This window comes from Nipponia nippon, unplaced genomic scaffold (assembly GCF_047370975.1).
Source record: "Nipponia nippon isolate SJK-2023a ecotype South Korea unplaced genomic scaffold, ASM4737097v1 scaffold_22, whole genome shotgun sequence".
Lineage (NCBI taxonomy): Eukaryota > Metazoa > Chordata > Aves > Pelecaniformes > Threskiornithidae > Nipponia > Nipponia nippon.
The window spans coordinates 5,906,577-5,933,240 of NW_028262339.1; the positions used below are offsets into that span (position 1 = coordinate 5,906,577).

Here is a 26,664-nt window from a genome sequence, read left to right on the forward strand (position 1 = left end):
TCCAGGCTGTCCTTGCTCAAAGAATGCTAACTATGTGCTTTCCTGATTACAGCCTTATCTTGTCAACTTAGTATATACAAAGTACATCTTGCATAAAACACCCAGACCATTCTAAATTTCCAAGTTGTTAACCTTCAACAACACCGTTGGATATTTTTATATGTACACCAGTGTGTTATGGTGCACAGGTAAACACACATTTAGTTTTAAAAGGTGCAAAAGAAAGAAGTTATTTTCCTATTTACAGTAGTAATAAGATTGTTAGTGTAGTATTCTTTTTTCAACTTTGCTAAAATACTAAATTTGTCATTTCCCAGGCTTCAGTCAGAAGCTAGTTCTTGTTGTTGTAACCTTTGAGATTAATGGATGATTTGCAAAGAGCCTTGATGGGGAGTAGTTGGCAGGACAAAGAAACCCTGATGGGTGCAAGACAAAGAAACTGTGATAACAAACTGACCTTCTAGGAAAACAGGAGTCAGCAACAACTATTCCGGGAACTGATGTCATATGCCTACTTATGCATCTACAAAAAAAAAAAAGTATAAAAAGTAACTCGCACCTACCCAAAATGAGCTTCTCTGCAAGAGCAGCTCTGCAAAAGAGATCCCGGACAGACCGGACCCTCGCCGGAGACGCCTGTCTGACTCCGGACTCCGTGACACGGATCATCTTTGAAGTTAGACTTTTTCCGTCGTCGATTAGCCCCACTCCTGGGAGCGGTTTGGTGAGTGTCGTACTGATGTCGGTAAAGATTAACCTTGCTCATTTTACCCTAACAATACTATGGCATCATGAAACAGGATATATGTCTTATAACAAAGAACCCTAAAGTGAACGATAGTTTGCTTCGCTAACGGTCCGTAAAGGACTGCTCAGTGTTGCCAAAGTTAAGTGAACTTAGGGGAAAGGTAATTCCGGCAGGGGGAGATCACGACCACCGACTCAAGGACCACCCACTCAAGAAATATTAAGACTTAACTGATCTTAAAAAAAAGATGATGTTTTTCTGTTACTTGAAAATACTGAAACAATTTTGTCTTAAGACACTTTCATCTTGTGAAATATGACATGAAACTTTTAAGTCCTCCATTAGTGGCTCCTGTGGGCCTATCTTTAAAAGTCAACATTATATAAATAAGTTCAGATTAAAGATGGATCTGAGATAATACACAAATCTGAACACAACACTAAGCTCTTTCAAGGCAGGATCAGAGAAGCACATTAAAATCTGCGAACCAGCACTAAATCAACTTTGTAGCATAGGACCTGCTTTACAAAAAGCCAGATTTTTGTAGTAAATTCTTCCTTTCTCTATACTAACCCCTGAAGTGAGAAAGAAAAGTATCAGCAATATAATAGGGCTGTGTTTTCTAAGTACAACCTACAACTCAGCCATGTCTGTGTGGACTGCTTGCACCTGACATAGTCCTTTGTAGGCTTTCTTCCTCATTCTCTGTCCTACTCGTATGGGGGGATATTTTCCCCTCTCCAACAATACCTATAGATCCTGTACCACTTCCATTACTGGTTTAAAAAAATACTACTTTTCTTACTGCCAGCTGAGCTAATTCCTATGAATTTTTTGCTGTTCGTTTTTTTCTTTTTTTTACTGTTTCTTTTTCTCTTTGTCCCACTCAAGTTGCTACACAGGCAATTTATAGTGAAGCTAACGTGAGTGTTTTACACAAAGCAACATATTTAAATCTGAACAACTTCCCTAAGCTAACCATAGTGGAATACAAGGACCTCAGCAGAACTGCTTCAAGCCAATATTCCTCTTGAGTGACTGCAGAAAAATTGCTTGCATAGACACAGACTTGAAGGGTCATAAGCTATTGCCAGTCCATCGCACCAGGACCCATGTTCCAGCTGAAGCATCACATTAAACAGGGGTTCTGCTTCCTAAAGAAATATTTCCCAGTTTTGTTTTCTTCCATTTCCATAAGCTATCACATGGGTGACAAACAGTATGGCATTGTGTAAGTTAATAACAGACCCATAACCTTCTCTCTGGTCCTGTGATGCACTCACACTGATGGAAATGACAGTTCTTCTGGGCATATATGCCCTGCTGTAACTGTATGAATGAGGGCTGAGAATGAGGATGTGTCTCATGCATGAAGACATGAAAGCTGTCAGTCATATACCATCGTGAAACTTAGAAGCCAGAAGGCAAGAAGGCAATTAAAACTCAACATTGTAAAATTTGCTGGTGCTAATAAAAAAGTCCATTTCTGAAACAGACAAATCAGAAATCCAGGTAAATGTTCAAGGTAGAATTTTTTATTTTAAACACTTACAAAAATTCAAGATTTGGAGGGGGAAGTAAACAGCAGCCTAGTTCATTGACGAATTATGCAAGGATTCTTTTTGCTGGCTGCTTATTTTTGAGGAGCCAGTCAATTATTTGCTAGTCAAGCCTACATCTTTTTGTTTTTAATTCATGAGATAAATTTATGTCACATGACAAGGGTTCTTTGGATATTGGATGATAAAATGGCAACAGTCTAAGGACCAAGTCTGATCAACTTTATTATAATAATATAAGTTGGCAATCAATATAATTAAACCTGAGCAGAATGCAAGCAATCTAAGCATAAGCACAAGGGAAAAGGGGAAAGCTCATTTGATGTGTAGGCAAGGTACAACACTGTTAACGACTGATCTTACCTGCTGATGAGCAACAGTCAGGGAAATTGTCGACCTCTCATGTTCTCCATCAGGACGTAAGGATGTCTCCTTCACTGGGCAGCACCTCTGGACCAGCCAATGAGACCCACCCTGAGTTAGAGTTGGGGCACCTTATTTATGGGATTGCACCTTCTCTGTTCAATCGTATGACTGTCAGGTTGACGTAGACATGTCCTTTACATACAAAGCTGGACGTGTCTCAAAAAGGTCGGTGATCCTCAAATAGTTATAGGTGGTTGATCACAGGTTTCTTTGTGTGAGTTGGTCCATGCAGCTGTGCAAGCAGTGCAAGTACGCTATGTAAGTGCTTTCCATTGTCCCGTGCCATACCTGAGGTCAGGAGTGTCTTGCCACAATTTAATAATCCAGTTGTTCTTTTTTCTACTTTGTAATAAGGTGTCTATTTTTGTTCTATTTTTGTTTACTTTTTTCCCTTCTGTTTATAGCTTGTTTTCCTAGGAACAGTTTATAAAGTAGCTTTAAAAACTGTATGTGGAGTTCTGACTACAGTAGTTTCCTACTGATTTCAACAGGAGCAAAATTTTATTGCAGGTTTCTTAACCCAAATTCAAGTTTGGGAATTTTAATTGTTTCTGAATTTTTATATAAGATTTCCCAGGTAAACTGATTAAAAATGTAGAAAATAAACTATGAGGTATACATTATTAAAATAAATGATACTTTATTGGTTGCCATTCAAAAAGTATTTGTACATTTTTATGAAAGTGTAAATAGTTTTGACATTTTCTTTTAAAATAAATGAAAAAAGTTTATTACATATAGAATATACATACAAATATGTGTTTTACCACCACTAGAAGATGTAAATCCAGTACCTACTCTTTATTAGGATAGCTGAATATTGACAAGAAGAGCAGCAATTAAAAGGATGAGGATAATAATAATAGAACTCTTCATACGTACATTTTATAGCACTAACATAACTTACATAAGGATCCAGATCTCAAAAGTTTCTCTGTATAGGCAGGCCACAACATTTATGTGAAACTCTTGTTCTCTGCATTGGCACTATGTGGAGAACTGCACATTGCAGTTTTGAACTTTCCTAAAGTTTTGAACTTTCACTGCATCTTGAACTTTCCTAAATCCATGTTTCCCCTCCTTTTATTAAGAGGGTATTTTGCACCAGAAGGAGTCAGTCCATTACCGATACAAAAATTCACGGATGCTTCTCCTCACAGTCCGAATCTCCCCAAGGGAGAAACGGAGTATTCAGAGAGTCCCTGAAATGAAACTCAGTAGCAACGAAGTTACTATTAAGCAGGTATTCTTTATTGCAGCGCTGGGCAGCACTGGGGATTCTCCACCATAAGTGCTCCACCGATTTGGTAGACTTTCAAAGATTATATACTATAAAGTCCTACATATTCACAGGATTTCTGAGAAATCATTTACATAAACATGAGATTTCCTGGAACTTGTTAACATATGCAAATGTCCGATCCGCATGCGCAGTCGTCTCCCGTGGTGGTCTTCAGATGAAGGCTCGTAGCCTTCTTCACTGTGTTCGCTGATTGACCTTTGCTTCTGTGCAAACTCAGTCCTAGGATCACATAAACAGTGTCCTTCAAGGCTGTTGTCATTCTTTTGTGACTTCCTATCTTCCGTGCATTTGTTCTCCCAAGGCCCAGTTGTCTGAGATGGGATTATCCCGGAGCCCCCCTTATTTTATAACTGTTCTTCTAGCTACTCCCTAAATCACAGCAAACTGTAAGGCATTCACAACACCCTTAAATCACACCAGGGTGTCTTCTGATCTAATTAAGTGACTAAGGTACTTACATCATCTTTCTTGCTCTTGTGGTTTTTGACCCTTTCATTACGATCCCAGTAAGAAAGGAACTCAGACTCTGTAAGGCATCATTCACAATGCTATTTATTAGAGCTAACACTATAAGAAGAGAATAGCATAGATAATCATATGTCCCTTTAGATGCTGGGAACCCTAGGTGGTGCAGCATCGAATGGGCCTCTGATCCATGCACAGTATGCTGGGCAGATCCCATCCATAGAAGAGATTCTCCCCTTTCTGTCATTCAAGCTATTATAGGATTTTATAACAAGGAAACAACTCCACTTATCATTTCTACAGTCAAACAGAAGCAATATTCTCACGAGAACTTCTTGTTGCACTTTTAGATATAGGAGAGACCACGCAGGTAGCCTAATCGCCGGTACAGAGTGGGAGCTGCCTGCAGGCTCCTCTGTTACAATGAACTGGATTAATTTATCCTGTGGCCAAGGGATTTGTGCAGCACAGCACAGGCCTGGGCCTACTCAGGTTCCGTTACATCCCTAACTCCTCAATGTACAATGGTCTTCTGGTCAGGATCACTATAGATGGTAATCCAAATTATGAGAACAGAAAAACAACAGATATATAAATGGGCATCTTTGTCTTATTTTGCACATCAGATCAAAATTCTGGAAGAATCGGTAGACATTTGGTGACAGTAGCAAGAGCTACTCAGCCTGCCCTTGCCCTCCTATCCCTGACTTTGCTGTGTTGGCATAAAACGTTTATGCTGTGGCACAGAGACACAATCTGGTTGAAGAATAATCCAGAAAAAATGATTATTTTTTTCAGCTAGATTATAGACTCTGAATCATTGAACAAAAAATTGAACTGAAGGCAAAGCAAGGGTAGGAATAAGTAGTCATGGGTTGGGAAGGGAGAGAGGAAAAATACTAATTCCATAAGCCAGGACAAATGCCTAATATCCATTAGTGAAACTTCACCCTGAAACACAATTTGCTAATTTATGCCATCAAACTGTACAGATTTTTTTGGCAAGCAAGGAGTTACATGCCATGCAGCATTTCTAACAAAATTATTACTGATCACCACTTCTACTGAAAGAATTCTGAAAATTCTGCAGCAGATGATAATATTAACAGTACAGGGTTATTTGCAATAGTATTCTTCCAAGTAAATTCAGAATGTGGGACACTTCTATATTATTTGTATGAATTGTTGGTGTGAGTCACTGTACCTGTTTACACTAATTCTGCTTGTTATCTGACCTAAGGTGATGGTTAAGTTCTTTCTGGATACAGTCATGTAAAAGAGGCACAAGTAGACATGTGCATGTATATGTGTGTGTATTAAAAATGAATTATTTTCTGGGCTAGGTGCTTGACTTCCTTACATTTGAGTAGGCCTACCTAGATAAGACAATGAGCATGGCAAATAGGGTGGCCAATGTGCAAAGACCTAGCAATGAAGCAGTGGTGAGTGGCAGGATTTAAATAGCTGAGAGAGTTGTTTAAAGAATCAGTTAACTGGACCGAAGTTTATAAAATCCATTGCTAGTTATGTGAGGAAAGACAAGAAGTAAAACAGCTGCAAATGGGAAGACAGAGAAACTCTGACTTCAGCTCCATGCTTTGAAGCAGACCAGAAGGGAGGAAAGCATTCTTGGCTCTTTAAAGGACTCTATTCTAAGATTAAAAAATGCTTAGAGTAGTGGGGGAATGGAGACAAAGATATGTTTACTGCTGTATTGTTGTCCATAACAATTTATGTGGGTTTTTTGTAATAACAAAAGCATATAGTGACTTTCTCCAGGTACGCTCGGAAAATCTATTTTGTTGTTCAAATAGGACAAGCCCCTGAAAAGCTTCAGTATAATTATGGTTGTGAGAAAGGATGGAAGCTACCGGTATTCTGAGTGTCGGCACTTCTCCAAGGTACCTTAGGCACATGAGCTAGGACCAATTGGCCCTCGTGGGAGACTTCAACTTACCAGATATCTGCTGGAAATACAACACAGCAGAGAGAAAGCAGTCTAGGAGGTTCCTGGAGTGTGTGGGAGATGATAACTTCCTGACGCAGCTGGTAAGCGAGCCAACCAGGGGAGGTGCCCTGCTGGACCTGCTGTTTACAAACAGAGAAGGCCTGGTGGGCGATGTGGTGGTCGGAGGCTGTCTTGGGCTCAGCGACCATGACATGATAGAGTTTTCGATTCTAGGAGAGGTAAGGAAGGGGGTCAGCAAGACTGCTTGCTACCCTGAACTTTAGAAGGGCAGACTTTGGGCTGTTTAGGAGTCTGGTTAGCAGAGTCCCTTGGGAGGCAGTCCTGAAGGGCAAAGGAGTCCAGGAAGGCTGGATGTTATTCAAGAAGGAAGTCTCAAAGGCGCAGGAGCAGGCCGTCCCCATGTGCCATAAGAGAAGTAGGCGGGGGAGAAGACCAGCTTGGCTGAACAGAGAGCTTTGGCTAGAACTCATGAAAAAAAAGGAGAGCTTACCGCCTTTGGAAGAAGGGGCAGGTGACTCAGGAGGATTACAAGGATGTTGTGAGGATATGCAGGGAGAGTATCAGAAAGGCGAAGGCGCAGCTGAAACTTAAACTGGCCACTGCCGTTAAAGACAACAAAAAAAGTTTTTATAAATATATCAGTGACAAAAGGAGGGCCAGGGAGAATCTCCATCCTTTGTTGGATGCAGAAGGTAACCTTGCCATGAACGATGAGGAGAGGGCAGAGGTACTTAATGCCTTCTTTGCCTCAGTCTTTAATAGTCAAGCTAGGTTTTTCAGGTTTTTCAGGCTTTTCAGGCCCCTGAGCTGGGAGATGGAGATAGGATGCAGAATGAAGCCCCAGTTGTCGAAGAGGTGGCAGTCACTGACCTGCTCCTCCACCTGGATGCCCACAAGTCCATGGGGCCAGACGGGATCCACCCAAGGATACTGAGGGAGCTGGCAGAGGAGCTTGCCAAGCCACTCTCCATCATTTATCAGCAGTCCTGGTCAACCAGGGAGGTCCCAGATGACTGGAAGTTAGCAAATGTGATGCCCCTCTACAAGAAGGGTTGGAAGGAGGATCCGGGGAACTACAGGCCTGTCAGCCTGACCTCGGTGCCGGGGAAGGTCATGGAACAAATCATCTTGAGTGCCATTATGCAGCAAGTGCAGGACAACCGGGGGATCAGACCCAGCCAGCATGGGTTTATGAAAGGGAGGTCCTGTTTCACTGACCTCGTCTCCTTCTATGACAAGGTGACCCACTTAGTGGATATGGGGAAGGCTGTGGATATTGTCTACTTGGACTTTAGTAAGGCCTTTGACACTGTCTCCCACAGCATTCTCCTGGAGAAGCTGGTTGCTCACGGCTTGGATGGGTGCACTCTACACTGGGTTAAAAACTGGCTGGACGGCCGAGCCCAGAGAGTGGTGGTGAATGGAGTCAAATCCAGTTGGCGTCCGGTCACGAGTGGTGTTCCTCAGGGCTCAGTGTTGGGGCTGGTCCTGTTCAACATCTTCATTGATGATCTGGATGAGGGGATTGAGTGCACCCTCAGGAAGTTTGCAGATGACACCAAGTTGTGTGGAAGTGTCGATCTGCTGGAGGGTAGGAAGGCCCTGCAGACGGACCTGGACAGGCTGGATTGTTGGGCCGGGGCCAACTGTATGAGATTCAACAAGGCTAAGTGCCAGGTCCTGCACTTGGGTCACAACAACCCCATGCATCGCTACAGGCTTGGGGAAGAGTGGCTGGAGAGCAGCCTGGCAGAAAAGGACCTGGGGGTTTTGGTTGACAGTCACCTGAACATGAGCCAGCAGTGTGCTCAGGTGGCCAAGAGGGCCAATGGCATCCTGGCTTGTATCAAGAATAGTGTGGCCAGCAGGACCAGGGAGGTGATAGTGCCCCTGTACTCGGCACTGGTGAGGCCGCACCTCGAGTACTGTGTTCAGTTTTGGGCCCCTCACTACAAGAAGGATATCGAGGTGTTGGAGCGTGTCCAGAGGAGGGCAACGAAGCTGGTGAAGGGTCTAGAGCACAAGTCTTATGAGGAGCGGCTGAGGGAACTGGGGTTGTTTAGTCTTGAGAAAAGGAGGCTGAGGGGAGACCTTATTGCTCTCTACAGCTAGCTGCAAGGAGGTTGTAGCGAGATGGGGGTCAGTCTCTTCTCCCTAGTAACGAGTGATAGGACGAGAGGAAACAGCCTCAAGCTGCGCCAGGGTAAGTTTAGGTTGGATATTAGGAAAAACTTCTTCACCGAAAGGGTGGTCAAGCATTGGAACAGGCTGCCCAGGGAAGTGGTTGAGTCTCCATCCCTGGAGGTATTTAAAAGACGGGTAGACGTGGTGCTCGAGGACATGGTTTAGCGGTGGACTTGGCAGTGTTAGGTTAACGGTTGGACTCGATGATCTTAAGGGTCTTTTCCAACCTTGATGATTCTATGATTCTATGGTTCTATGAATTTTCAGTAGCAACAAGCAAGGATGTATACCAGAGAGGTTGGAGCCAGAAACGTGGCCAGAGCTTGAACAGACCAGCAGAAACTAAACCTTGCTGGCCAAACACAGATAGTTGATGGGTATCTAGGTCAGAAGAGCTATCCCAGAAGTGTGTAAAAGGAAGAAAATGTGCAGCTATGAGGGTTTGTTGGGAAATGAGTGAATCAGTAGTCTGACTCTAGAGTTGCACTGTGCTTAGTGAGAACTGGGCTTTAACAAAGCATCAGTGCCAGGATGAACAAGGTAGAGTAGAAATGCCACTGTAAGAGACACAGAAGCTCCCAGTTCCAGAAGGGAGAAAGAGAGACAGGACACTGAAGCTACCATGTGACCTGAAAGGGCCTGTTATGGCAATAAGTAAAGCAGGAGGAAGAATCCTAATACGTGATACTGAAAACAGACAGACTTACTATCTCATGGCAACGGTAGTGCTGTTGTCTCAAAGTAGTTCCACAAGTTTAAGCGACAGCACATCTGAGGGACTACCTGAACACTAGTACTATAGTCAAAATGTTAGCATTGTTTAAATGTTGATTGTCTGCTGTTATTATTCAATTTGACTGGGATAGGAAAGAGTAAGGATCTGTACCATTATAAAAATTATGTGACACTGAAGGAACCTGTTAAGCCTCTTCTCTAACAACTATTACTGATCCCAATGAACAGTAATTACCCTTAAACTAACACTGTGTTTTAATACTACTAGTAGCACTTTAACTCTCTAGGAATATAAGAACAATGCCCAGAAAAAAAGCCTTTCTGGATTTTCTTCAGCTCTATCAGCACAGCTGTGCTTAGTGCAAGAATTATACTAATAAAAACATGATTTTGCACATAAAATTGTGTAAATACTAAGAGCCTGCTCTTGAACAGTACCTGACCAGCATAACTAAACTGGCAGAAATCTATTGATTAGATATAAGCATTAGGATTGCATGTACAATTAAACTAAAAATTCAATAGTTAATGTCAAAATAAATCTACAGCACAAATTTTTGCATTGGAATAAATACGCACATCTATCTCCCATGCAGTGACTCAACTATTAATGTGAATGTTCAGAGTTCACCATGATGACAGTCAAATCAGAGAAAAAGAAGATGTTAAACACTCCTCTTTACCTTGCCAATGACATTTTAATTTTGTTTAAATATTTTTGGTCAAACAAATTTTTTTAAGAAGCAGCAAAAGAATATTCTACTAGAAAAAAACTTCTTATAGGCAAAAAAGCATAAAATGTATTTAACCGCTCTATACTATAGCACTGTAACTATTTCAAATGCACAGACACATTCATGATGTGTACACGCAGCCATTTCACACAATAAGCTTTAAGAAACACAAAACTAACACCTGCCTTCTGCTGTCCAAGATGTAAAAGAAGTTGAAAGGAGTCTTTCCTTTCTACAGAGTATATTAACTCTCTCTAGAGCATTAGAGAATCACACAATCACAGGATGGTTGAGGCTGGAAGGGACCTCTGGAGATCATCTGGTCCAACCCCCCCTGCTCAAGCAGGGACACCTAGAACAGGTTGCCCAGGACCATGTCAAGATGGCTTTTGAATATCTCCAAGGAGGGTGACTCCACAACCTCTTTGGGAAACCTGTTCCAGTGCTCAGTCACCCTCACAGTAAAAAAGTCTTTCCTGATGTTCAGATGGAACCTCCTGTGTTTCACTGTGTGCCCATTGCCTCTTGTCCTGTCACTGGGCACCACTGAAAAGAGCCTGGCTCCGTCTTCTTTGCACCCTCCCTTCAGGTATTTATAGACATTAATAAGATCCCCCCTGAGCCTTCTCTTCTCTAGGCTGAACAGTCCCAGCTCTCTCAGCCTTTCCGCATAGGAGAGATGCTCCAGTCCCTTCATCTTTGTGGCCCTTTGCTGGACTCTCTCCAGTATGTCTGTGTCTATCCTCTACTGGGGAGCCCAGAACTGGACACAGGACTCCAGGCATGGCCTTACCAGTGCTGAGTAGAGGGGAAAGATCACCTCCCTTGACCTGCTAGCAACACTCCTCCTAATGCAGCCCAGGACACCATTAGCCGCCTTTGCAGTAAGGGCACATTGCTGGCTCATGTTCAACTTGGTGTCCATCAGGACCCCCAGGTCCTTTTCTGCAAAGCTGCTTTCCAGCTGGTTCATCCCCATCATGTACTGGTTCCTGGGGTTATTCCTCCCCAGGTGCAGGACTTGGCATTTCCCCTTGTTGAACTGCATGAGGTTCCTGTCAGCCCATTTCTCCTGCCTGTCAAGGTCCCCCTGGATGGCAGCATGACCCTCTGGCATATCAGCCACTCCTCCCAGTTTTGTGTCACCTGCAAGCTCGCTGAGGGTACATTCTGCCCCATCATCCAGACCATTAATGAAGATGTTAAACACGTTCAGACCCAGTATTCACTTTCGTGCCACTGATCACCACCCTCTGGGCCCAGCCATTCAGACAGTTTTCAACCCACCTCACTGTCTGCTCATCCAGCCCATACTTCATTGTCTTCTCTATGAGGATCTTATGGAAGACAGTGTTGAAGGCCTTACTGAAGTCTAGGTAGACAATATCCACTGCTCTCCCTTTGTCTACCAGGCCAATCATTTCATCATAGGTTATCAAGTTGGTCAAGCATGACTTCCCCTTGGTGAATCCATGCTGGACCTAAAACATTCCTGCTGGATATTTTTCCTGAATCATTATTTAAAATTTTATCATTCCAATGCTTAGATATTTAAATTGGGCTTAGATACTGCTAGGAAATGTTTCCTAATATCTACTCTAAACCTGCCTTGATAAAGTTTAAGCATTTTTGTTCTCTCCACATTGGATACGGAACACAGCTTATTCCCTTCTTTGTAACGATGACTGTCATATCTTTTGTGTATGCCAATATTCTAAAGAAAATGCTGGCAAGACCCCTATTCAACAAGCTTATTATGTTATTTTAGTAATTTTACAAATTATATCCCTACGTTCAGGTTTGTGGAACTTATGAAGTTACTGTTACTACTTATTTATCATTCCTTAATGTTTGTAATTCTTTCCAGGGAAATGAAATGATAAAAGAAGGAACAGAAATGTCATTCTGGTACTAACGGATGATCTCCTAACCCTGGATTAGTAAAAAACATATGTTAGTCTGGTGGGTTGATCCCAGCCAACATCTAAACACCCACACAGCCAGTCCCCTTTCCCACAGAACAGGGAGAAAATAGAAGGAAGGCAGGAAGACTCATGGATAGAAATAATGACAGTTTAATAGGAAAAGCAAAGGCTTCATGCAGAAGCAAAGCAAAAAGAAGAATTCATTCACTACTTCCCATCAGCAGGCAGATGTCCAGCCACTTCCTGGAAAGCAGGGCCTCAGCACACATAATGGTTGCTTGGAAAGACAAATACTATAAACATGAATATCTCCCCTTCCTCCTCCTTTCTCTTAGCTTTTATTGCAGAGCACAATGTCATACAGTATGTAATATCCCTCTGGTCAGTTTGGGTCAGCTGTCCTGGCTGTGTCCCCTCCCAACTTCTTGCCCACCCCCAGTCTACTTGCTTTGTGAGGGTGCAGGGGGACTAGAGACAGCCTTGATACTGTGTAAGCACTATTCAGCAATAGCCAAAACATCAGTGTGTTATCAACACTGTTTTAGGCACAAATGCAAAGCATAGCAGCATATGGGCTGATATGAAAAAAGTTAACTCCATCCAGCCAGATCCAGTAGAATCCCATTTGTATATTGTTTCATTTCTATACCCTACGCAAATCTTTCCACTTACTTACCTAACCCACACTTCATTACATTTGATCCTTCTGTCCCATATCTTTCTTTATCCTTCCCATTCTATCTATTTCTCATTCCCAAAATTCCCTCTTCCCAACACTTACAACTAATACTACATGCTTAAACCATCTTTACATCCAACAGTCAGGTTTATACATCCTCATTAACTACCATTCCCTGTCCCTTGACATACATGCAGATATTTTTCCCCCATTCCATGGTGCCCCCCTCAAATGTTCATAAGAACAGTTGAGGACATGGACCCCATCTGTCAAGGTGTTCGCTCAGGACAGGAGAAGCAGCGTGTTGGATTGTTGGGTGCCAAGACCTGCTTGGGTTAGGTCACCACCACACTTCAGCACTCCAGCATGGGTCCTTTCCACAGGGTGCAGTAATTCAGGAACAGACTGCTCCAGTGTGGGTCCCCCACGGGGCCACAGGTCCTGCCAGGAGCCTGCTCCAGCATGGGCTCTGTAAAAGTCAGTTCTTTGCCGGCCAAGGAGGAAGACAAGGACACTTAGTATTGGATTAATAAGGGAATTTATTCTCTCATATTAGCTATGTGCAAAGCAGTGCCCCAGCCTAATACATGGAGACCCCAATACAGAGGAAAGCAGGGTTTAGCTATGTTACAATACAGTTGTGTAGACCAATCACATTACTCATGTTAAGGGGTGGGCTAATCAGTTACTATTGCTTGCGTAATCAGTATGTGCTTGTCCCATGCAGGTGGTGTGGATGTATGGTCAGTGGTGTGTTCTAAACTGATGTCCCATGCAGGTGGAGTGGTTTTATACTGGATTCTGCTCTGTTGCTGTTCTGGCCACGGTTATACACCTGGTTTCCTAAGGAAAATCTCCTATTGTTTTATCACTGGTATGGAGTGCTCTCAGCCGGTAAGAGACAGTTTAGTTGGGTCTTCAGGTCACATCGACCCTGAGGTAAAAAGTCCCAGGTAGTGTTTGTTCTTCTAAGCAAGTCATATTGCAGTTAGCGCCTTGCCTTTCACAGCTCTCTATGGGGTCAGAGCTTCCTTCAGGGCATATCCACACCCAGGTGGGGTCTTCCATGGGCTGCAGGGTGGATATCTGCTCCACCGTGGACCTCCACAGGCTACATGGGGACAACCTGCGCCACCACAGTCTTCTCCATAGGCTGCAGGGGAATCTCTGCTCTGGCACCTGGAGCATCTCCTCCCCTTCCTTCTTCACTGACCTTGGTGTCTGCAGGGTTGTTTTTCTCTCACATTTTTCTGACCCCTCTCTCCCAGCTGCTGTTGCGCAGCAGTTTTTATCCCTTCTTCAATATGTTATCACCTGTCATTGTACCTCTCTGCTCTGCAAGGTTTGTAGAGATGGGCCTGTGACGGGCTAGTGGCTCTCCTGTGATGGGCCTGGGAGCAGCCAGGACAGAATCATAGAAACATAGAATCATAGAATCGTTAAGGTTGGAAAAGACCCTTAAGATCATCGAGTCCAACCGTTAACCTAACACTGCCAAGTCCACCGCTAAACCATGTCGTCAAGCACCACGTCTACCCGTCTTTTAAATACCTCCAGGGATGGAGATTCAACCACTTCCCTGGGCAGCCTGTTCCAATGCCTGACTACCCTTTCGGTGAAGAAGTTTTTCCCAGTATCCAACCTAAACTTCCCCTGGCGCAGCTTGAGGCCGTTTCCTCTAGTCCTATGCCTTGTTACTAGGGAGAAGTGACCGACCCCCACCTCGCTACAACCTCCTTGCAGCTAGTTGTAGAGAGCAATAAGGTCTCCCCTCAGCCTTCTCTTCTCCAGACTAAACAACCCCAGCTCCCTCAGCCGCTTCTCATAAGAATTGTGCTCTAGACCCTTCACCAGCTTCGTTGCCCTCCTCTGGACACGCTCCAACACCTCGATATCCTTCTTGTAGTGAGGGGCCCAAAACTGAACACAGTACTCGAGGTGCGGCCTCACCAGTGCCGAGTACAGGGGCACTATCACCTCCCTGGTCCTGCTGGCCACACTATTCTTGATACAAGCCAGGATGCCATTGGCCCTCTTGGCCACCTGAGCACACTGCTGGCTCATGTTCAGGCAGCTGCCAACCAACACCCCCAGGTCCTTTTCTGCCAGGCTGCTCTCCAGCCACTCTTCCCCAAGCCTGTAGCGATGCATGGGGTTGTTGTGAACCAAGTGCAGGACTCGTCACATAGCCTTGTTCAATCTCATAGAGTTGGCCCCGGCCCATCGATCCATCCTGTCCAGGTCCCTCTGCAGGGCCTTCCTACCCTCCAGCAGATCAACACTCCCACCCAACTTGGTGTCATCTGCAAACTTCCTGAGGGTGCACTCAATCCCCTCATCCAGATCATCAATGAAGATGTTGAACAGGACCAGCCCCAACACTGAGCCCTGAGGAACACCACTCGTGACCGGACGCCAACTGGATTTGACTCCATTCACCACCACTTTCTTTGGGCTCGGCTGTCCAGCCAGTTTTTAACCCAGCGCAGAGTGCACTTATCCAAGCCGTGAGCAGCCAGCTTCTCCAGGAGAATGCTGTGGGAGACAGTGTCAAAGGCCTTACTAAAAAGTCCAAGTAGACAACATCCACAGCCTTCCCCTCATCCACTAAGCGGGTCACCTTGTCATAGAAGGAGACCAGGTTAGTCAAGCAGGACCTCCCTTTCATAAACCCATGCTGGCTGGGTCTGATTTCATGGTTGTCCCGCACATGCCGCGTAATGGCACTCAAGATGATCTGCTCCATGACCTTCCCCGGCACCGAGGTCAGGCTGACAGGCCTGTAGTTCCCCGGATCCTCCTTCTGTCCCTTCTTGTAGAGGGGCATCACATTTGCTAACTTCCAGTCATCTGGGACCTCCCTGGTTGACCAGGACTGCTGATAAATGATGGAGAGTGGCTTGGCCAGCTCCTCTGCCAGCTCCCTCAGTATCCTCGGGTGGATCCCATCTGGCCCCATGGACTTGTGCGCATTCAGGTGGAGGAGCAGGTCAGTGACTGCCACCTCTTCGACAACTGGGGCTTCATTCTGCATCCTATCTCCATCTCCCAGCTCAGGGGCCTGAAAACCCCGAGGATGACCAGTCTGACTATTAAAGACTGAGGCAAAGAAGGCATTAAGTACCTCTGCCCTCTCCTCATCGTTCGTGGCAAGGTTACCTTCTGCATCCAACAAAGGAGGGAGATTCTCCCTGGCCCTCCTTTTGTCACTGATATATTTATAAAAATATTTTTTGTTGTCTTTAACAGTGGTGGCTAGTTTAAGTTCCAGCTGCACCTTCGCCTTTCTAATCTTCTCCCTGCATAACCTCACTACATCCTTGTAATCCCCCTGAGTCACCTGCCCCTTCTTCCAAATGCGGTAGGCTCTCTTTTTTTTTGAGTTCCAGCCAAAGCTCTCTGTTCAGCCAAGCTGGTCTTCTCCCCCGCCTACTTCTCTTATGGCACATGGGGACGGCCTGCTCCTGCGCCTTTGAGACTTCCTTCTTGAATAACATCCAGCCTTCCTGGACTCCTTTGCCCTTCAGGACTGCCTCCCAAGGGACTCTGCTAACCAGACTCCTGAACAGCCCAAAGTCTGCCCTTCTAAAGTTCAGGGTAGCGGTTTTGCTGACCCCCTTCCTTACCTCTCCTAGAATTGAAAACTCCATCATGTCATGGTCGCTGAGCCCAAGACAACCTCCGACCACCACATTGCCCACCAGGCCTTCTCTGTTCATAAACAGCAGGTCCAGCGGGGCACCTCCCCTGGTTGGTTCGCTTACCAGCTGCGTCAGGAAGTTATCTCCCACACACTCCAGGAACCTCCAAGACTGCTTTCTCTCTGCTGTGTTGTATTTCCAGCAGATATCTGGTAAGTTGAAGTCTCCCACGAGAACAAGGGCTAGGGATTGTGAGACTTCAGCCAACCGCTTGTAGAATACTTCATCTGTTTCCTCATCCTGGTTGGGTGGTCTATAACAGACTCCCACCAGGGTATCTGCCTTATTAGCCTTCCCCCTGATCTTTATCCATAAGCACTCAACCTTATCATTACCGTCGATGAGTTCTAGACAGTCAAAACACTCCCTAACGTACAAGGCTACCCCACCACCTCTCCTTCCTTGCCTGTCCCTTCTAAAGAGCTTGTAGCCATCCATTGCAGCACTCCAGTTGTGTGAGTCATCCCACCATGTTTCCGTGATGGCGACCATATCATAGTTTTCCTGCCACGCAATGGCTTCTAGCTCCTCCTGCTTATTGCCCATGCTGCGTGCATTGGTGTAAATGCACTTCATTTGGGCTATTGATCTCTTCTCCAACACGGGCATGCCACCCCTAGGCTTATCCCTAGGAAGCCTGGTTTTATCCCCTTCCCCCTTCGCATCTAGTTTAAAGCTCTCTCAATGAGGCCTGCTAACTCCTGAGCCAGAATCCTTTTCCCCCTTTGAGACAGGTGAACCCCATCTGTCTCCAGCAGGCCTGGTGCCATGTAAACTGCCCCATGATTGAAAATCCCAAAATTCCACCGCTGGCACCAGCCTCCGAGCCACGTGTTAATGAGATGGGTCTTCCTGTTCCTTTCCGTATTCCTCCCAGCTACTGAAGGGATGGAGGAAAACACCACCTGCACTCCTGATCCTTCAAGCAATCGCCCCCACAGGTTATTAATCAAGTTATTCCTCCTGCCCTTGTTTCTGTGTGCCTCCTTTGTGTGTGCAGATGAGTTTATTAACTAACCTAACACCAGCCAACACCTTAGAAAACTTACAGGTAGTATGTACTTATATGATTATATTGGAATCCATATTCCGGTTTAGGATCTTTGTTAAGGAAAGAAATTTCACACATTTAAATATACCAGTATAAAAATACTGATTTAATTTTGCCTGTAAATGACGTGTTGATATGCCCTAAGATACAGTCCAGTTAAGAGAAAGGTATTATTACCTTTTAATGGTTATGACAGGTGAGATCGGTTTAAACTTTATCATTTAACTATGCCTTCAGGCTGCAGTACTAGTAACAAGGCCACCTTAAGCATGGGTGTATTGTGTTTACATAGTAATGTTTTTGTAGCAGTGGGGCTGCAGGGGTGGCCTCTGTGAGAAGTGACCAGGGACTGCCCCCATGTTGGACAGAGCCAGTTCCCGCCAACAGACCCACTGCAGGCCAAAGCTGAGCCATTCAGCAAAGCTGATGGTGCCTCTGTGAAAACATATTTAAGAAAGGGCAAAATGCTGCCCATCAGCAAGGAACGAAGGGGGAAAAAAAAGTATGAGAAATAGCAGTGCAAACACCAAGGTCCAAGAAGAAGGAGAAGGTATTCCCCTGCAGCCTGTGGAAGAGACCCCAGTGGACCAGTATCCACACTGCAGCCTGTGGAGGACCCCACACCACAGCAGGTGAATATTTCCTGTAGGAAGCTGCAGCCCATGGAGAGTCCACACTGGAGCAGGCTCCTAGCAGGAACTGTCACCTATGGAGGGAGCCCATGCAGGACCAGGTTTTCTGGCAGGAACTGCAGTCCGTGGAGGACTCACTCTGGAGCAGTCTTATCCTGAAGGACTGCAGTTCATGGGGACCAAAGCTGGAGCAGTTCATGGAAGACTGTAGCCTGCAGAGAGGACCCACTCTGGAGCAAGGGAAAAGTGTGAGGAGCAAGGGGCAGCAGAGATGAACTGTTATGAACTGACCACAACCCTCCATTTCCCATCATCCCTGCACTGCTTAGGGCAGGGGGAGAAGGTAGAGGAGTCAGGAAAGAAGGAGTAAAGTTGAGCCTAGGAAGAAGGGGTGGAGGGAAGGTGTTTTTAGTGTTGTTGAGTCTGTTTTGCCCATGAGGGTAATTGGTGAGGGATCTCCCCGTTTTTATCTCAACTCATGTTAATCTTATTTTCTCCCCCTGTTGGGGGGAAGTGAGAGAGTGGCTTGGTGGGCACCTAGCAGCTAGTCAAGGTCAACTCACCACAGTGGGCTGCTGATAAAAAAAAAAAGAATTATATTTATCCAAGTATGCATGTCAGCATTAGTGCCTCACACAGCTTCAATTTTTTTTTTCTCATTAGAATAGTCAGCCAGATCTATTGCACGGTCAAAGGCACTACATGGAAAAAGAAAATTAAATTCACTTTCTTTTACTTTAGAAGCACAAAAAGGAGAGGAGACAGGAGCACACCATAGACAGGGAATGCAAAAGGAGATTGCAATGGGTCTGGTGCTGTGCACCCATATGGTGCTGTGTTTTGGATTTGTGCCTAAAACAGTGCTGATAACAAACCAGTGCCTTGTCTATCGCTAAACAGTACCTGCACAGAATCAAGGCTTTCTCTTTTTCCCCCCACTCTTCTCCCTAAAGTGAGTATGCCAGGGGTAGGCAAGAAGTTAGAGGGAACACAACCTGGACAGCTGACAAGAATTGACCAAAGGGATATTCCATACCATATGACATCAGACTCAGCTATGAAAACTGAGTGGAGAGGGGGGTTGGGAAGGTAGCCATTACTGGGAGACTGGCCGGTGTATTGGGTTTATGTGGCAAGATTTTGGTAGTGGGGGGTGGCTTCTGTGAGAAGACACCAGGGCTGCCCCCATGCCGGACAGAGCCAGTTCCAGCCAGCTCCAAGAGAGACCTACCACTGTCCAGAGCTGAACCAATCAGCAAAGCTGGTAGCACCTCTGTGAAAACATATTTTAAAAAGGGTTAAAAAAAAAAAAAAGCTGTGCAGCAGCTGTGAGCGAATGAGAAAAATGTGAAACAACCCTGCAGACACCAAGGTCAGAGAAGAAGGAGGGGGAGGAGATGCTCCATTTGTCAGATCAGAGATTCTCCTGCAGCCCATGGAGGACCCCATACAGGAGCAGGTGGATATGTCCTGAAGGAAGCTGCAGCCCATGGAGAAACCATACTGGAGCAGTTCTTGAAGGGCTATAGCCTGTGGGAAGGACCTGTGCTGGAGCAGGGGAAAACTCTGAGGAGGAAGGAGCGGCAGAGACAAAGCGTTATGAACTGACCACAATCCCCATTCCCCATCCCCCTGCACCACTTGGAGGTGGTGGGGTGAAAGGAAGGTAGAAGAGTCAGGAATGAAGGAGTGAAGTTGAGCCTGGGAAGAAGGGTGGAGGAAAGCTGGTTTTTTTAGTTTTGTCTTTGTTTCTCACTATCCTACTCTATTTTAATTGGCAATAAATTAAATTACTCTTCCCTGAGTTGAATCTGTTTTCCTCTTGATGGTAATTAGTAAGGGATCTTCCTATCTTTATCTTGACCCATGAGCTTTCCCATCTTATTTTCTCCCCCTGTCCTGTTAAGGAGAGGGAGTGAGAGAGCAGTTTGGTGGGTACCTAGCAGACAGCCAAGATTAACCCAGCTGGATATCAATCTACTTCTGGGAGGTGGCAACTGATTACTTTTGCATCACTTGTTTTGTGGGTTTGTTTGTTGGGGTTTTTTTCCTTCCTCTTTCCTTACTTTTGCCCTTCCAATTCTCTTCCCCATTCTGCTGAGCAGAGTGAGCAAGCAATTGGGTGGGGACTTAGCTGCTGGCCCAGGTCAACCCACCACAAGGATGGAAATAGGGACAGTGAGATAACCCTGTCTGACAACATACCCGTTAGCCTTATCTAATCTTAGGGGGCCACTATAACCAAGAAATGCCACTGGAGTTTAGAAAAGTACAGAACTCAATATTTGCCTACTGAAAAAAAGTTAAACACAAAAAATAATGTTCATATTCTAGAAACTGCAGTATCTGCCATCAGTTTCAGAGAAGTTGCTACTTTTTTTTTTTATTACAGGAATATTAACTATACTATTTTTCTGCATTCTACAAGAATGCTTGTAATTGGGAATCAACTTCCACAGATACCATGCAGCTCTAAAGATGCCTTCATCCTCATGCATATTTTCTCTTGCACTTTAAGCCTGGACTGTAAGCACAGTTATGAACCTAATACAGAAGCAACACAAAAACCACCATGCTAGTCCCTCAGTAGTTCTCTGCATTACAAGAAAAAAAAAAATCCTAGAAATCTATTCATTTCTTTTAGAAGTAGCATAGTATCAACAATCCACAGAAGGCCCAGGATAACAGCTGCTTGTGCCACATGAGGGTACCTAGGCAGCCCACAGCGGCCATACCAGCAGACCCTCACACAATGGAATGACAACCACTAGCAATCACCTGATACAAAAATTCACAGATGCTTCTCCTCACAATCCGAAGAGAGAAACAGAGTATTCAGAGAGTCCCTGAAATGAAACTCAATAGCAACGAAGTTACTGTTAAGCAGGTATCCTTTATTGGAGTGCTGGGCAGCACTGGGGATTCTCCACCATAAGTGCTCCACCGATTTGGTGGACTTTCAAAGATTATATACTATAAAATCCTACATATTCACAGGATTTCTGAGAAATCATTTACATAAACATGAGATTTCCTGGAACTCATTAACATATGCAAATGTCCGATCCGCATGCGCAGTCCTCTCCCGTGGTGGTCTTCAGGTGGTCTTTGGGGGTCTTCGGATGAAGGCTCGTAGTCTTCTTCACTGTGCTTCCTGATTGACCTTTGCTTCTGTGCAAACTCAGTCCGAGGATCACATAAACGGTGTCCTTCAAGGCTGTTGTCATTCTTTTGTGACTTCCTATCTTCCGTGCATTTGTTCTCCCAAGGCCCAGTTGTCTGAGGTGGGATTATCCCGGAGCCCCCTTATCTTACAACCATTCTATCTACCCCTAAATCACAAAGGCCCTTCTTTTGTTTAGTTAAGGGAGGAAGATATTTAAAATGTCCTCCTAGCCCCTAGGCTTTAATTCTTTCAGGAGGCATTTTGATGCAGTGGCTTTGTCTATCTATCTTGGCTTTAACCCTTTCATTCCCCCCTTTTCTTTAAACTTAGTAAATTTCTTTACAAAGGTCTTAAGTTTTCATATTTTATCACCTTAGGCAAGGCCCAAACTCTCATAGCCAATTTCTTCAGCTTATACCACAAAAGGCAATTGACAATTGTTAGTATAATAACAAACACCAATAATATCAAGAGTGGGTGGACTAGAACATTTCAAAGTTTTCTCTGCAGAGGGTGAGTATCCCAAAAAGATATCCTACCAATGATGGGCGGTATCATCTTTAATTTGACTAGAAAGTCCAATAAGTTTGTCCTTAGTTATTACTGTTTTAATGATGGACTCAGCTAGTGTCTTATTTCATTTCTTTAAATGTTCTCTGAGTTCCTGAGATTGGTTCAAGATTTCATTTAATTTTTCCAGAGATATGCTTGCACGACCTATATTTAAGCTCTCATAATGCCAAAACATCGTCACTTGTTCTTCTGTATATGCGAAAAATGAATATGTTTCACATAAAGGGAGTGATTAGGTGATAACTTACCGATCAGTTATTAGTCACTAAACACACACGTCTGGCATTAATTTCTACAAACATTTCAAACACATCAGGAGACAGGATCATCCATTTGCAATTGTTAACAGAATGTTCTAATAAGCATGGTTCATATAATTGAGATTGTTGTCCACATAAGATACCGTCAGAGGTGGTTTCACAAAGATCTAAATCATATGTTTGTCTCAGGTAGTGGCAAAGATTTTTCAGGAATTATACTTAATACCTTGTTCCGCAGCTCGTCTTGCCTCGTGATCAGCCAATTTATTTCCCACTTCCCTGTCAGCGTTACCTTTCTGATGCCCTTTGCAGTGCATAATCGCCACTGCTGACGGAAGTTGTACAGCATTTAAAAGTCGCAAAATTATATCAGCATGTTTTATACGTTTCCCTTGAGCAGTTAAGAGTCCTTGTTCCTTCCAAATTGCTCCATGGGCATGGACTACACCAAAGGCATATTTTGAATCTGTCCAAATATTTACTCGCAGCCCTTCGGCCAGCTCCAACGCTCTCACTAGGGCAATTATTTCAGCTCGTTGTGCAGATGTGCCCTTAGGCTTTAACCCTTTCACACCCAAAACTCATACCCACATAGCCCAGAGTGCTCTAGAAACTGCTGGAATCACCCAGCTCCTGGCTGCAACCAGCCCATCACCACACAACTGAGGCTCATGCAAAGTACCTGTGTAAAGCCCAAAATTCACGCCCAGACTGACCATACACACAACCCAACTCCCCAGGAGTTATGGGGGTTGATTATCTAAGAGGGTGACGGTTGGGGGACTGGTGGAAAGACAAGCATTCGAATTACGCAACCCTCTCCGCTGGCGTGGCCACGCAGTACGCCATTGGCTGGCCTCGTCCACCAATAAGCATTGAATTGTTAGATTCAAATTGAAACGGGCGTGGAATTATGTGCTTTGTGAGAAGAGCAAGTGTGGTTGCTGTCTCCATTTGCTATGGCTAATAAGCAGATCTACTATTCCAACGAGTATTTTGACGAGCAGTACGAGTATCAGTGCGAGACTGGGAGGGGAGGGCCGGGCTGGGCTGGCTGAAGGTCCTAGAAAGGGGCCTCTGTCGCCCCTTTGAGGGGAGGGAAGATATGATATGATATGATATGATATGATATGATATGATATGATATGATATGATATGGGCGGGTGCCTCTTTTTCTGACTGTGAGGTGACTTTAGGGGAGTAAGCTCTGCCGGTGTCGGCGGTGAGTGCAGCTCTAGAGAGCGACGTTATTAGTTCACCTCTGCGGAGCTAGGGTAGTTTAAAGCTCCCAGGGAGGACCAGTGTCTTGTCTCTTTATCGCGGGCACTCGCGATAAAGACTGCTCGAGGGAGGGAGGAGGGAGAATCGGGCGATTCAGTTGCTGGTTTTGGTCTGCCTTGTCCCCCTTCTGGAGTCGTCTCTAGTAAGTGGGCAATGCCAGCTCCGCTCAGAGGGCATTGAAGGAAGCGGTGGGGGTGAAGCCCGATAGGTCTCCCTGGCGCAGTGGCTGTGGCAGAGGTGGATGCTGCTGAGTGGAGGGCAGTGCTGCTGGATGGTAAGAGCTCGACCCTAGCTGTCTAGAACTGGGTAGCCTTCTATATGTTCTTTTAAAGCTCTGCTGTAGCACTAATCTGTTCTGCATTGTAACTGATGCTAGCAGGAGTGACTTCTAAAAGTGCAAAGTCCATATCTTTCTAATCACGTTAACTGCTGATATGATAGTTAATTGCCATGAATGTACTTGTGTACCACAAGTACTGTAATTAGAGCATGCAGGGGACTGACTCTTCTGTTTTAGGCAGTAAGTTGAAGATTTCAGTGTATAGTTGCATTAAAGATGTAATGTTTGGTAGGCAAAGTGAATTTAAAATTGCTTTTTTGAACTGATGCTTCATAATCCAATTAGTATCCATTAACACTGTAGGCTTCTTTCTAGGAGGTTTTTGGTATTCATAACTGAACTTGCTTATTGTCTTTCAGTATAGATCTGTGCAAGTTTTCTAGTGTACACTAAGGCAGGTGTTGGTGTGTGTAATAAGAGTTTAATAATTAAACTTCTACAGACATGTGATGCTGCCAAGAGAACTTTCAAAGCAAGTACCAAAAACTCATCTAATGTCTGAAGAGGAATGGAGACGACTTGGTGTTCAGCAAAGTCTTGGCTGGGTTCACTACATGATCCATGAGCCAGGTAAGCACAGCTAAACAAAACAAGATGAACAAAGGAGTCTAAAATACTGCCTCTTTGGTGCTTGAAACTGAAGCTCAGTATGTAATTGCTTTCCTCGATAATCCAGTTGTAATTTCCTGTTAAACGTTTAGACTCTTCTTTATCTGCCTGTTACTTTTACCAACATAAGTGGTATAGCAACCTTTATTCTAAACCTTCACCCCTCACTCTAGGAACTGGACATGCAAAATGCTAGCTTCCTTCTAGGTATCCGCAGCCTCTTAGTGGACAAAACACACTAGATTTGAATATGTTCCTATCTCTGCCTATAACAAGAGGTTTTGGTGAGATCTTGAGTTATGTTAGTATCTCAGTGACTGCCCCAAACTTGATTTAGCAGCACATCTTTGTATAATGAAATTGACATACCTACCTTGTACAAAAAACTAATAGATGCTCACCTAGATGAGGTCCTGTATCAATGCTACGGAAAAAAATCTATAGTATAGTTTGAGCTCCAGCTATACTACCTGCTAAAAGCTACGCTGAAGCCAGGGTCTTTTCAGTTACTGGGCTGTGAAGCTCTAAAACTTCGCTAAGTATAAAATACTGAGAACGACCATCCTAAATACCTTTTTAGTCGGTCTTGTCAATGGCGATTTAACTGGTGACAGATGAATTGCAGTTAGTCCCATGGAGTTCCAAGCTTCCAAAGAACCAGAAGAAGTAATTAGCCTAATCTTCCAGTGTTTGTCTTATCTGGACACCTTTGATACTTTGAATGTATTGCCTTGAGCTTTTTTTGAAGGTATTTATGTTTAAGTCAATGTTAATGCAGTCAACTTATGTTATTGATAACTAAAGTGGCTTTTGATGCTTGTCAGTTAGTACATACCTGACCAGGACAGAATCACCAGTTCATTAGAGTAAGTTACAGTGATAAAGCTTGTCAAATAACAGGACAGGAAGCTTCAATTATTGTTCAAGCTCTTTTAAATCAAAGAAGTATCTGTAATCAGGACTTGAGTGACAGGCTGACTCTTTGTTCAATTTTATTTTCGGAGCCACATATTCTTCTCTTCAGAAGACCTCTTCCAAAGGATGAGCAAAAATGAACTGTCCTCCAGAAATGTCTTAAATCTTCTGGAGCTTTACGTGTACGAGTGTATATATGTTGGCAGTATTCGGTGAATACTTGAAAGTGTACAAAACATACATCCATACCTGTGCATGAGCTGTATTATTTACAGCAACAAAGCTCAGTCAAATGCAATTCCAAGTAGGCTGCTATGGTATTCAAAGATTAATGAAGTTATCTTTAATGTAATTGCCTATTTGACTTTTCATTTAATTTAAGTTTACATATTGCATGTTCTGACTAGATAATCACTTGTTACCTGTGTTCAATAACTTTCGCATGTTCAAATCCAATGGCTCCATCTGTTCAGTAGTAAGCATAAAGGAATAAACTTTTAATGCTCTATAAAACCTGAATGTCCTAATTAACCAGACAAAACTAATATTCTTGTCTAACATGTTAGAAGGGGTACCCACTTGAGGAAAAAAATTTAACTTGGCAAAGCTACTTTGTTTCTATGCAGGAATTGTTTTACCCTGCAGTCCTAAGTTTCTGACCCTTATTTGAGTTGCTCGTATAAAAATATAAAGTTAAATCAAGTGAGTTTTGCAACTGCCTCTGACTAGTTCCCAAATAGCAATGAGGTAATCTGAAAAGAAAGGTGGTAGTGATAGGTAATACTCAGACTAGCCTCTGAGAGCCTGAAACTATAGGACTCTCGAGTTGATGCTGGTTGTAATGTGGTTACTTATCCTGCAGTGACTTAAGCTATCTCTATGGTGTAAACTTGTCCTAAGGTGTTCAGTATACTAAAAACTTTATTGAGCTTTTTAACACTTAAATTGCTACTACTAATATAACTTATCTTTCTGCCCCAACCTTGTAGTTGGGTTTTAGCCTGCACTTCCTGTCTTGTTGGGTTTTTTGGTTTTGTTTGGTGGTTTTATGTTTGTTTTTTGTGTGTGTGTGGTTTGTTTTTTTTTTCCTCCTGGGAAGCTAGCTTGTATTCTTTCTGGGTGGGGACAGCAGTGGTTTAGAAGTGTGGTCAAAGTCAACAGTGCTTTCCATCTACAAACCTTACTGGTAGCAGAACAGTATGTATTCAATTTCTTTAAGTATAAAAGGTCATAGCTAATACAGTAAAAACTCTAATCAGTCCTTATTTAGGAAGTTGTGTGTCAGCATAGGTGAGCAAGTATATGGACTCAATATAACAAACAAGTTCAGGGGTGATCAGTTGCTGCAAACTGGTCCCTGTTGTATCATGGGGCCCTGTGGTAGTAGCCCTGCAATTAGTTTTTTTTTT

General features: G+C 44.0%; 1 protein-coding gene across 1 annotated transcript; it reads left to right on the plus strand.

Annotated features, from left to right (window-relative positions):
* Positions 1-317: 317 nt before the first annotated feature.
* On the plus strand, positions 318-26,664 carry LOC104019558 (cyclin-dependent kinases regulatory subunit 2). Its single transcript, XM_087760285.1, has 4 exons — positions 318-724; positions 24,174-24,301; positions 24,617-24,618; positions 25,345-26,664. The coding sequence occupies exons 2-4, from the start codon at positions 24,181-24,183 to the stop codon at positions 25,393-25,395; spliced, it is 174 nt and encodes a 57-aa protein (XP_087616411.1). The 5' UTR covers positions 318-724; positions 24,174-24,180; the 3' UTR covers positions 25,396-26,664.

Coding starts and splice junctions, on each gene's coding strand:
- LOC104019558 (XM_087760285.1), top strand. CDS start 24,181: ATGCTGCCAAGAGAACTTTCAAAGCAAGTACCAAAAACTCATCTAATG.